Source organism: Onychostoma macrolepis, chromosome 17 (assembly GCF_012432095.1).
Source record: "Onychostoma macrolepis isolate SWU-2019 chromosome 17, ASM1243209v1, whole genome shotgun sequence".
Taxonomy (NCBI): Eukaryota; Metazoa; Chordata; class Actinopteri; order Cypriniformes; family Cyprinidae; genus Onychostoma; species Onychostoma macrolepis.
Window position 1 is genome coordinate 1,478,344 of NC_081171.1, and position 12,428 is coordinate 1,490,771.

The 12,428-nt window shown below is 40.0% G+C and overlaps 2 protein-coding genes across 7 annotated transcripts in view; both read left to right on the forward strand.

Annotated features, from left to right (window-relative positions):
- LOC131522651 (adhesion G-protein coupled receptor G2-like) overlaps positions 1–12,428 on the forward strand; it is a 42,700-nt gene that overhangs the window by 13,340 nt on the left and 16,932 nt on the right. For all 6 annotated transcript variants that reach the window (XM_058748272.1, XM_058748271.1, XM_058748267.1 and 3 more), the window contains 5 exons: positions 9,984–10,119; positions 10,194–10,356; positions 10,423–10,563; positions 10,908–11,015; positions 11,093–11,129. In XM_058748272.1, coding sequence (XP_058604255.1) covers positions 9,984–10,119; positions 10,194–10,356; positions 10,423–10,563; positions 10,908–11,015; positions 11,093–11,129 — 585 coding nt within the window. The remainder of the gene's footprint in view (positions 1–9,983; positions 10,120–10,193; positions 10,357–10,422; positions 10,564–10,907; positions 11,016–11,092; positions 11,130–12,428) is intronic.
- On the forward strand, positions 3,744–6,024 carry LOC131522654 (uncharacterized). Its single transcript, XM_058748275.1, has 3 exons — positions 3,744–4,349; positions 4,956–5,191; positions 5,389–6,024. The coding sequence occupies exons 1-3, from the start codon at positions 4,318–4,320 to the stop codon at positions 5,997–5,999; spliced, it is 879 nt and encodes a 292-aa protein (XP_058604258.1). The 5' UTR covers positions 3,744–4,317; the 3' UTR covers positions 6,000–6,024.

A 12,428-nucleotide genomic window follows, 5' to 3' on the forward strand; every position in this document is an offset into this window, starting at 1 on the left:
CCTACATATCTGAGGAAAAATACATTGTTGGTCGGCGCCACCTAGCGTGCAGGTGTGAATTAGCAGAAGGCAAACATTCGTTTCACGCTCAGTGTGAAAGCACTGTTCGTCTGCGATTTTTTTTCTTTCAGTGTGGAAAGGCCTTTAGAAGTGCTGTTATTATTTATCCAACTGTTGCTTGTCCTTGTTCTATTAAAAAAAATAATAATACTGAACATGAAAATAATGATTAAAAAAAAAAAATCTGGAACAAAATAGTAGATTAACCATTTGAAAAAATGCATTCATACTCAAACTATTAAACAAAGTCAATGTTCGAACTCAAAACATACTTAAGAAAATTTGAGAAAAATTCAGAAGCCTTGATAAAAAGAAGTCCTTAGTGGGAAATCTGAGTCTGCATTCTTTTCACAAGCAATTTCAGGTCTGGCTGTTGTTCACTGGTAACTGCTGTCTGTCAAATGTCTGTCAGTTAGATGAGAACGTTGCTTTGACTTTATTATTCCCATTGCAGACAAAGCGCTTTCACATGCATAGGTAGATCCAAAGCAGGTCAGGATTTTTACAGCACAGTGGATTAATGCAGGGTATGTGTCTTTCAGAACACACTTGGTCCAGAATGTGTCAATGTTCTCTTCCTTATGTCTTTCTTTGAGGATGCTGTTGTGCTGCAACTCTATGAGTTGCTCCTCAAACGCTGCCCTTTCCACACTGAAGTGTTCTGACGTGACTGTGACAGATGCAACCTGTATGTCACAAGCAAATGGATTCTCTGTGAATACCAGTACAGGTTTGAGGGATTTAATGTCCGTAAATCAGGAGGAAAACCATCTTTTAGCTCCCTGAGATATGCACAGTAAACACTGGGTGAAAATGAGGCTGGTTCTGTCACTTGTGAATGCAGAACAGGAGAGTGAGTGAAATTACCTTCCTGAAGTTGCTGTGCGAACAGGTCCAGTTTTGTTTCAAATGCAGCCACATCATTCAGCATCATTGGAAGAATCTTGTGTTTCCCTTGAAGTTTACGATTGAGTGCATTAGATGTCGTGTAACATCAGTCAAAAAAGCTGCATATTGTGCATGAATGCGTTGTCTTCAAAGGGTGCCAGTAAATCATGTCTGCTCTTTTCTTGCAAAAATATGCGCAAAACTGGAAGTAATTCCATGAAGCGATCAAGGACACCTGACCTCTGCATGCACTGCCAAGTCGGTATGCACTTTCAAACTCCTTGACCAAGGAACGGAACTGTCTGTGTTTCAGAGCATGTGCAAGAATAAAATTGACTGTTCGTGTCACAGTGTCTATAGTCTTTTTGAGCTCTCCATATTTAAGCTGGAGCACAATTGGTCCTGATGCAGAATGCAGTGGTAGGAGAAGGAGGCTGCTATTTCAGTATCTTTTCTAAGTAAAGCAGTTAATCCCTTTTCCTTTCCAACCACTGATGGGGCGCCATCAGTAGTCATAGAAACAAGTTTTTTTTTTTTTAAGTTTGTTTTTGCCATGGTCTGTGGAAAAAACTCATCAGTGCAGAGTGAATGTCAGAGTATTCCACGGGTTTGGCCCTTTAATGGGAGCAAGGTCAACATTTCCTCGACAAATATTTCCCCTTTAAGAAAACGCACCCACACTGCTAGCTGTGCGACATCTGTGCTGTCAGTAGATTCATCCAGTGCTAAACTGAAGTATTCTGAACTTTCAATATCTTTTATCAACTGTGAAAAGAGATGATCTGAAATCAATTCTACTCGTCTGGTCACGGTTGAGTCAGACAACTGCAGCTTTGAGATTTGTCTAATGATGTCGTCCTTGTTCTTAAAATCCACAAACAGTGATTCTGCACAGTCCAAAATTATTTTTGAGAAATTCTCCCTCTGTAGCAGGCCTCTTTGCTTTTGCAATATTCCAAGCGATTCTGAATGTGGCCTCTGTAATACTGTCAGCACTTTTAACGATACCGTGGAACATGGATCGCTGGGCATGAAATCCAGATAGCAATGTCTGTACTTTTTGACGCCTGAGATCGCTGCTGTGTGGATAGGCAACGGTGAAGTTGGGATGAAGTTGCTCATGGTGACGTTGCATGCAGATTAGCTCGCTTTAATACAGCAACTGTTTTCTGACAAATGAGACACATTGGTTTGCCACCTATCTCTGCAAAGGCATATTCCATTTGCCACGCAGGGTTGAAAACTCTGTTTTCATTGTCAGTCTTCCTTTTCTTTGACGCCATCATTACTTAACGTACACACATTTTCACAAGCTTTATGACAGATGGGGATTTGCGATCAGGTTATTTTAACTTTGGGGGTTTCCCCAGTCCCCGCAACCTTAAAGGTGCACTGTACCTTTTTTCACACGACTTCTGATTAAACTGAACTTCATGAGCAGATATGTTGGGCCCTATTAAATATAGACTACATTATATTTTATATCTTAATATTTAACAACTGATTAGGCCTATAATATATATTACACAAATTGATACATTGTTTTTTTACGTGTCGTTAAAGACGGAAAGTGCAGGACTCCATCAGTCATGTGCTGCGAAGAGCGTAATGAGTCACATGACCACTGGACACATTACCAATGTGTAATTTAAAATGCAGGTAAAAAAAACAATTATTTCATATTGTGCCCTATTTTTACAGACTTTTCTTAGAGTGTAGCATACTAACTAACTAATACACTGCTTAAAGCATTATTGTTGAGAATGTGTAGTATTAATAGTATATTATATATTATATATTTATATATTTGTGTCACATTCATTTCTCCCTTGTAGCGGTTGAACTAATCAGACACATTTATTCATTATATTTAATGAATGAACCAGCAAACCCTCTCACTGTAAGGGTCTATGGAACCTTCCCCTCCGAAAGAGCACCCTAAAGGGCTCAGATACCAGGGCAACCATCTGATAAGACTGTTTTATTGCTCAAAAGTATGTGAGATGTGACATGCCGTAAGAACAGACCCTTCTGAAACCCACGCAATGCCCATACAAACAAAACTTTCCTCCTTGTCACTCATAGACAAACCTTTCTACGGATAAACATGCATCCCAGGACATTGTGTGTAGGATTTTAACTGTCTTGTATAGTGTCTCTTGCATTGTATTTTGTTTTAAGCATGCTTTATGAGTGAAGTACTAGTTAATGTAACCCCACCTATACCGTGTCTCCTACCAAATTGATGCTCATTTGATGACGCACACTTTGGTGTACACCATGGTTACATCTTGTATTTTAATCAAAGTATAGACTGCCAGAGCCATTCGAACCATGCTCTCAGACAAAGGGTCATAAAGCCTTTCTCATTGGTCAAGCCAATCCTGAAAGGTGTGACTCTTCCCTGACTTTAAAGGGCTCACGCACAGGTCCGCCCCAACATATAGAGCCATGTGCGATCTCCCTAGACTGGGGAGATGGCTCTTGACCACAAAGAGTCAGACTAATACCACAGGAGGTCATCTTCACTCAACCCTGGAATTCACCATCATGGAAATGCCCTCGCTCAAACATTTCTCTCTCCCCGCTTCCGGCAGTCTCTGCATCTTCATCTCTGGATTGCAGCCTGCAGTTCCACTGCGACAAAGTCAATTTAACAATTTTTATCTTGTTACATGCTCTAAGTAGTACTGTACCTTAAAAAGGGTATTTCTCTTACCCTGGATATTAAGATGTCTTTGAATTCATAAATAATCAATACTGAGCGTTTGCTAGAGGACCTGGTCAGACCCGAGACTTTTGTAAAGACCTGTAAAGACCTGCGACTTTTTCCTGTGCGACTTGAACCGAGCAACGACACCGAGCTACACACTTAAGTATCTTTTTTCCTTCCTCACTCTGCTTTTCAGACTTCCACTCACTCCTAGCTTCATTTGATCTCAATCGCCTTACCACTACTAGCACACACAAATCAGGCAACCAACTTGATTTAATTTACACACGCAATTGTACTGCAGATAACATTCTGGTACAACCGCTACATATCTCGGACCATTTCTTCATTACATTTACACTACATTTTGCTACCCGTGTGCCACCAACCCCCCTACCGGTTACTTTTAGACGAAACCTGCGCTCCCTTTCTCCTTCCCATCTTTCCACTGTAGTATCCTCCTCTCTTCCCTCATCTACCCATTTCTCATCTCTGGATGTAAACGCAGCTACTGAAACTTTATGCTCTACCTTAACTTCTTGTCTAGACGACATTTGTCCTCTCTCCTCTAGGTCAGCACGGACTGCCCCTTCTAACCCCTGGTTATCTGATGTTCTTCGTGAACATCGGACTAAACTCAGAGCGGCAGAGAGAAAATGGCACAAATCAAACAACCCGTCGGACCTGAGTAGGTATCAGTCTCTGCTCTCATCTTTCTCTGCTGATGTCCACACTGCCAAATCCTCACATTTCCACAACAAGATCAACAGCGCTCCAGACATGCGTAATCTCTTCAGAACATTTAATTCTCTCCTCTGTCCCCCTCCACCACCTCCCACCACTTCTATTACAGCTGATGACTTTGCTACTTTTTTTACAGACAAAACTAGATTGATCAGTGATCAGTTCTCACCTCCACGCACACAGGACCCCCAACCAACCACATCCACTGCTAAACCTCCCATCTTCTCCTTCTGTCCCCTGACGGAGGCTGAAGTATCCAAACTTCTCCTCTCCAACCATCCTACAACATGTCCTCTTGACCCAATCCCCTCACACCTTCTGCGAGCAATCTCTCCCACGCTCTTACCGGCACTCACACATCATCAACACATCCCTCCTCACAGGCATCTTCCCCACTGCGTTCAAGCAGGCTCGGGTAACCCCACTGCTCAAAAAACCTACATTAAACACTTCTCTTATAGAAAACTATAGACCTGTCTCTCTCCTTCCATTCATAGCGAAAACACTTGAACGTGTTGTCTTCAACCAGGTCTCATTGTTTCTTTCACAGAACAACAAACTGGACGCTAAACAGTCAGGTTTCAGGAGTGGCCATTCAACTGAGACTGCACTTCTCTCGGTCACTGAAGCCCTGCGAATTGCAAAAGCCCATTCCAAATCATCAGTCCTCATTCTGCTGGATCTATCTGCCGCTTGACACTGTCAATCATCAGATACTCCTCTCCACTCTCTCATCACTGGGCATCGCAGGAATTCCACTTCGCTGGTTTGAATCCTATCTCACTGGTAGGTCTTTCAGGGTTGCCTGGGGAGGGGAGGTATCCAAAGCACATACACTGGTCACTGGGGTTCCTCAGGGATCGGTTCTTGGACCCTCCTCTTCTCCACATACACTACATCACTGGGTCCCATCATACAGGCACATGGATTCTCCTACCACTGCTATGCTGATGACACACAGCTCTATCTCTCTTTTCAACCAGATGATCCAACGGTAGCTGCAAGGATCTCAGGTTGCCTGGCGGACATCTCGGCATGGATGAAAGAACATCACCTCCAGCTCAACCTGGCAAAGACTGAGCTTCTTGTCTTTCCTGCCGCTCCAACTCTACAGCATGACATCACGATCCAGTTAGGTTCATCAACAATTACCCCATCAACTTCGGTCAGAAATCTTGGTGTAATCTTTGATGACCAGCTGACCTTCAAAGACCACATTGCAAAGACTGCTCGATCTTGCAGGTTTGCACTACACAACATCAGAAAGATCAGGCCCTTTCTGACGGAGCATGCTGCACAACTTCTTGTCCAGGCCCTTGTCATTTCTAGGCTGGACTACTGCAATGCTCTTCTGGCTGGACTTCCATCAAACACAGTCAAACCTCTACAAATGATTCAGAATGCGGCGGCACGACTGGTCTTCAAGGAACCCAAAAGAGCCCATGTTACACCTCTCTTTATCTCATTGCATTGGCTACCAATCGCAGCTCGCATCAAGTTCAAGACACTGATGCTTGCTCATAGAACAACCACAGGCTCAGCACCCGCCTACATGCACTCACTATTAAGAATCTACATCCCTCCAGAAGTCTGAGATCTGCTAGTGAGCGACGCCTCATGGTACCATCACAAAGAGGCTCAAAATCACTCTCCAGAACATTCTCGTTCACCATTCCTGGCTGGTGGAATGATCTTCCCACCCATATTCGGAGTACTGGATCCCTGTCAATCTTCAAGCAACAGCTGAAAACTCATCTCTTTCGACACTACTTGACTTCAACCTACACATGAAAAAAAAAACTCTTTCTCCTTATTTATTCCTTCCCTTGCTAGCTTGTACTTATTTAAACAATGCTTGAGACTTGGTGTTACAAGCACTTCCTTTGTCGGATTGCCTCTTCAAGATGAATCGCTTCATGTGTTCCCCAAATTGTAAGTCGCTTTGGATAAAAGCGTCTGCAAAATGACTAAATGTAAATGTCTAAATGTGGTCAATTGATTGTACTGTAAATTCTGCTTTATCAAGTTAATTCTATTAACTTATTCAAATATTATAATTAATTATAAAGAGTTATGATTAATTATTAATATTCCCCCTTTGAGTTAATTTACTACACCCTCTTTCACCTACAATCAAGACAGAGAGCCACCCGCCGTTTGTTTCAGTGTTGAAATAAATACTATTTGGCTTGCTACCTGTAACGTAGCTGATGAGACGTGAGACATGCGGATCCAAGTGCAAGCTTTATTTCGAAACAAGGTCAAAATACAAGCAGGGTGGAACAACTGGCAAATAGGTATATAGAGGGCTAGACAAGAGAGGTAATCCGAAACGTGAGCAATAATCCAGGCAAGGCGCAAACAATATCCAAAGGGCAAGGCAGTGAGATAGTCCAGGTACACAGAAATAATCCAGGCAGGGCATAAACAGAGTCCGAACGGTGAGACAGGGGTAAATACAGAGAACACAGACAAGAAAACAAGAAACAGGTTCCGTATCGCAGCTAACACTAGGGGATTGATAAACGCAGGACAATACTGGAACTGAACAGAAACACGGAATGGCTCAGTAAGGCAGCCAGCGCTTGAGGAGTGCTAAACGCAGATCAATACTCAGCGATCTGTCTAAGGAAGTCCATGGCTTAAGTAAGCCGTGTGATCAGTGCAATCAGCTGTATGTGTTGTCAGTGCAATGGATGATGGGTATTGTAGTCCGCGGGTGACATGCAACAGTAGTGTAGTGCAAGAGTCAATATGGTGAGCGAGTGACCTCTGGTGGTGGGTGGACGGAAGACCATGAACTGGATTCGTGACACTACTGAGGCAGATTAACTAGCTAATGTCAACGTTACTTCACAGAGCGGGGAATAGCAGACTAAAGTACTACGTTTCTGCGATTTAGTACAATAATTAAATTTAGCTGGCATCACGTCTATACTTTTAAGCCTCCTGCCATTGTTTACATCTGTTCAAAATCACGACATTTAAAAAAAAAAACTTTGCCACTGTTTGAGTGTTGCACGGAGAGAGACTGTATATCTGTGTGTGTGTGTGTGTGAGAGAGAGAGACACTCACGCTCTTTCTTTCCTTATGTGTATGTGCACACATCCTCGTACCTCACCCCCCCAAACTAAATCCAGGAAAGGTGAACATTCCTGCATCATAACTTGGACTGAAAGATGAATGTGTAGAAAGTGAGCATGTCTCCAAAAACCTTGTTGAGCTGCAGGTTTAATGACTGCATTTTTTATTTATTTTATTTTTTTTACAGAAATTATGTTTTGATTCTGTTTTTAATTATTGAGCTGCAGGTTTATGCTAACTTAAGTGACTGCATTTTTATTTTATTTTTTTCATTTATAGGGATTTTGTATTTTTGTTTACAGAAAATTATTTATGTTCTGATCATTGTTGAGCTGCAGGTTTAGGCTCACTTAAGTGACTGCAATTAAGAATAATTTAATAATTTATTTATTTTAATGATTTAGACTGAAATGTTTACTGTTCCAAAATGTTCTATATGTTTCATAAAAATAAATTATTGTGTTCAGTGGGGAAAAAAAAATTTTTTTTTACCCAGACATTTAAAATTAACATATTTTAGAGCTGCAATCGCAATATCTTGAAACAGTGATATTTTTATCTAAGGTTATCATACCGTCAGAATCTCATACCGGCCCATGCCTAGTAGCAGCCTAGTAACGTTAGTAGTAGCCTACCATTAACTTTTAGTCAGAATCCAATCCGCTCCGCTCAGCGCGGCTCGCGGCGCTTAATGAGCTCTGCACAGAATCCTCTCATTACAACCAAAAAAATCATACAGTTATTACACAGTGTTAGTAAGAGATTTATTGTGGAGCAGCCAGCTTTTATAATTATAACGGGAGGTTTCTCAAGAATCCAAAAGTTTGTGAACTCGTTGACGTGATGACAGCTCCATTCATTGTAATGGGAGCGCTTTTTGCTTCACAATTTAAATATAAGTTTGTTTTTCATGCTGCCAAGAGGAACTCCATGCCATTTACACAAGTTTCATGAGTATTAACTGCCTAATATTTGCGCTACTTTTGAGTGCAAATTGTAAACCTACATTAATCTTAAGCATGACGCGGGCCACAAAATTTATGCAGACAGCCGGATGAGTACTGTTGAGCCTGTTGAGTACCTTTGGGCTAAAGCTTGCCGCAAAGCCCCAGCAAAAGTAATTACCATGAATGTGTCAGGGGGAAATAGTAAGGAGATATTTGAATTATTTACTAATAAACTAGTGTTTTCTGAGTCCGTGTCGCAAAGATGAACATGACTCGCCGTCTCCTCATTAGACGCGCATTTAGAGAAAAGTGAATCTTTACAAATTATGATCATAATGAAAGAGGGTTTTTTTCGTTAAGTGGTAATTTAAAGCTTTCTATAGATATATTTATCATGTCTGTGAGGCATGTATTCGCTGAGTTTCAGTTAATTTTAGTGAAGAGCTCCTGTTCAAGACGAGACGGCAGAAAGCGCATCAAGTTTGTTTTCTTTATTTTATAAAAACACAACGTTTTGTTGATATTGTGAGTGCACACAAATAAAACCTTTACAGTTCCGAATGATGTATTACTCTTACCTTTATCAGAAAATAATTACGGCATAGTCTATTTTAAGTTGTTTCCACTGAAAAAAATGCAAGTGATTGCCCTGGTGCCTCCATGTCCTGCAGAGCGCGCTTTAGCTTCCACTCTCCACACAAACTTGTATATAGGCTAGCACACATTTATTATTATAGCGCAGGTTTAATGTTTAAACATTGTTATGCTTGAACTGTTTTAGTATATCTATAGATTTTATTTTAGGCAAGTTGTGATGATTTGAGAAGGCTAAATTGATAGCCTATGATCATAACATAGGCTATGATCAGCCCACTGGCCGCTTGGTCGTTACTTTAAAAAACAAAAACTTATATTTAATGAACAAAAATTCTCCAAACGTTTTTCTAAATTAACTTAATAAAAAAAAAAAACGAAAACAAAATATAATCATTTTGCCATTTAAATACAAAACTGAACTATTTTAATAGTTGAAACAGTAGTATAAGCTGTTTTGGGACAAGGGGGGAAAAAAGATGAGCCTGGGTCGGACTCGGGCCGGTAATTCTGATGAGCTGTCGGACACGGGCCGGGCTAGGGCCTAAATTTGAGGCCTGTGCAGGGCTCTAGCGTACCAAACAGGCTATATATTTAAGGCTCATTAAAATAATAAATATTATATTATGCCTATATATTTAAGTAATCAAATTTATATAACATGCAAGTAGTCAATTTATGGCTTAAATTGCTAGTAAACTGCTAGCTGACTAGAAAAATCTTCAGTCAGGGACAGCCCTAGTTGTAATCTATATTTTAGGACTTGTTCAATAATGACTGGTCATATGAACTTGGACGAATACGCATCTGTAAACATCAAATGCTGAAATTACAATACATTTCTAGGTTTATAAATAAGCAACACAATATATTGAATTATTTTGATCTTTGAGTTTCAAATGAACAGATAAATAAATAAAATTCATCCCTTGTTTATTACTCTGTGCTGAAGACAATGAAGGAAACAACTACATTCTGAGATTGAATGGGAATAACTGGATGTGTGTGTTCTGCGAGAACAAACTAATCTACAATCTAACTGCAAATCTAAAAGACATGGTTGGATATACTGATCCCTCAATGGCAGCGTAAGTGTACGTTTATCAGTGGATATCAAGTCAAAAACTGAATAACAGAATAAGTGATTCAATCCATTTTACAGAGAAATCTTGAACAATCTGAAGTCTAAGATAGAAGAGATGGAAAAAAACAATAAAAGCACAGCAGCGATTGTCATGGGGGATGTTATTGGTCTTCTTCATGTTCAAGCCACAAACACAGAAGCCAAAGACATATGCTACTCTTCAGATGAGGATGTGATAAACGTAAGACTTAAGAAACATTAAAACGGTATGATTCCTCATTTATCATGCTAATCATTGTTTTCACAGATTGTTGATTGTCAAAGTGACCTGAAGGCAGGTTTTCCCTGGTCTGTAAAGATTCCCAGTGAGGCCTTTAATAAATCACGACGGGAAAACAATGAAAGTGCATTTCTTGGAATTCTACCATTTAAAAACATGGGAAACAAGGTACTCACAATTAAATATTCCATATTTGGACAGTGTAAGGAATGTTTTCAGGATAGTTCACTCAGAAATTACAATTTTGTCATCATTGTTCTGTGAAATACAAAGCAAAATTCCTAAAAATAAATGCACACACAGCATTGTGACAAATTGTTGGACATATCCACTACTTATCCTCTTTGTGACTTAAAATTTTTATTTTTTTATTTTTTTATGTTCTAGTGATGATATATTAGCATACAGGACATTTTTGGGTGAACTATTCTTTTGACAAATGTTTCTTGATCTATTATTCACATACATTTACATCTGATAAATTATTGCTCTCTTCTTGGTTTCTGATTTAGGATGAAACTAAAATTGTTTTGAACAATGAGACTTATGGAATAACGATGGGAGCCAATATCTCCAACCTTACCGACAATATTGACATGTTCTTTACACATAATGATAAGGTAATGAAGGTTTTGTTGCCAAATATATTATTATATTACACTATGAAAGCAAAATGAAAATAAATGTGTTCTTACAGGTTGGTAAGGCGTCCTGTGTTTCTTGGGATGGCAAAGGTAAATTATTTTATGGTTGTACTGATCAGTTTCCATAAACAAACCTTAGAGATGCACCGATCGACCTGCTAGGTACCGGAATTAGCCGATTTTCTACATGAGCGACCCAGACCGGTGACTGGCTGGTCTGCCGATTCCGAGCCGGTCCATTTGATACTTACGCTAAGTAAACCGTGGGGAACCACCACAGGGGCAAGTGAGAGAGAATTTTACTTGCCCGTCCGGACAAAAAGCCTGATTAAAAATTCAGTGTAAACAGTGACTGATAACGTATTTATTTCGTGCCAGATGAGGCTCGCACAGCCTGAGGGAGTGTGTGGGAGAGACTCGTGCAGAAATCAAAACAAATGAATGCAACAGCACACACAGAAAGTTATAAATGCATACTGTGGTAGGAAAAAAATATATTTATAATATAAGGTAATTTATTTAGGTAAACGACATTACACGAACAAGATGTTTCCCTGAATATGAACACGACTGCAATGTGACCTTTATTTTATACAATAGCAGTTCAATAAACAAGAAGTTAAATTTAAGTGACATTTTAGGGTGTATTCACACCTGTCTAGTTTGGTTCAATTGAAACGAACTCAAGTTCGTTTCCCCTTTGGTGCGGATCTTTTGGGCAGGTGTGAATACAGCAATCGCACTCGGGTGTGCATCAAACAATCGCACCGAGACCCAGCTGAAGAGGTGGTCTCGGTCCGCTTCCAAACGAACTCTGGTACAGTCCGTTTAAGGTGTGAATATGAACCGGCCGCGATCCGACCCAATTGCAAAAAGCACGCTCAGAAACACACAGCTCGCACATATAGTGCTGTTGTTTGCATTTCAATCGCTTAAATCACTTGTTTTTAAACCACAATGCTTAAAAACGTGCGCAAATTATGAGTTTTCGTGACCATAGCGCCCACAGCAATGTGACATGAGCGCACTAAATAGGCTAAAGGTTGCCACAAAGCCCCAGCAAAAGTTACAATGAATGTGTCTGGGGGAAATTATTTATTAATAAACAAGTGTTTTCTGAGTCAGCGTCACAAAGATGAAGTTACAAATCCTGACTCGCCATCTCCTCATTGGACGCTTCTTTAGAAAGAAATGCATCTTTATGGATTATAATGAAAAGGTTTTTGTTTTGGATATGAATTATTTCGTTTTGTAGATATATTCATCATGTCTGTAAGGAAAATATTCACTGAGTTTCAGTTCATTTTTGTGAAGCGCTCCTGTTCAAGACCGTGACGGCAAGTGCATCCTATTAGTTTTCTTTATTTTAGAAAAGCACTAAGTATTTTT

Bases quoted from the DNA above. Each gene is read 5' to 3' on its own strand.
- LOC131522654 (XM_058748275.1), top strand. From the start codon at position 4,318: ATGGCACAAATCAAACAACCCGTCGGACCTGA. The intron at 4,350-4,955 runs GTAGGTATCAGT...TTTCTTTCACAG, and splicing joins AAACAACCCGTCGGACCTGA to AACAACAAACTGGACGCTAA. The intron at 5,192-5,388 runs GTAGGTCTTTCA...CTTTTCAACCAG, and splicing joins GTTTGAATCCTATCTCACTG to ATGATCCAACGGTAGCTGCA.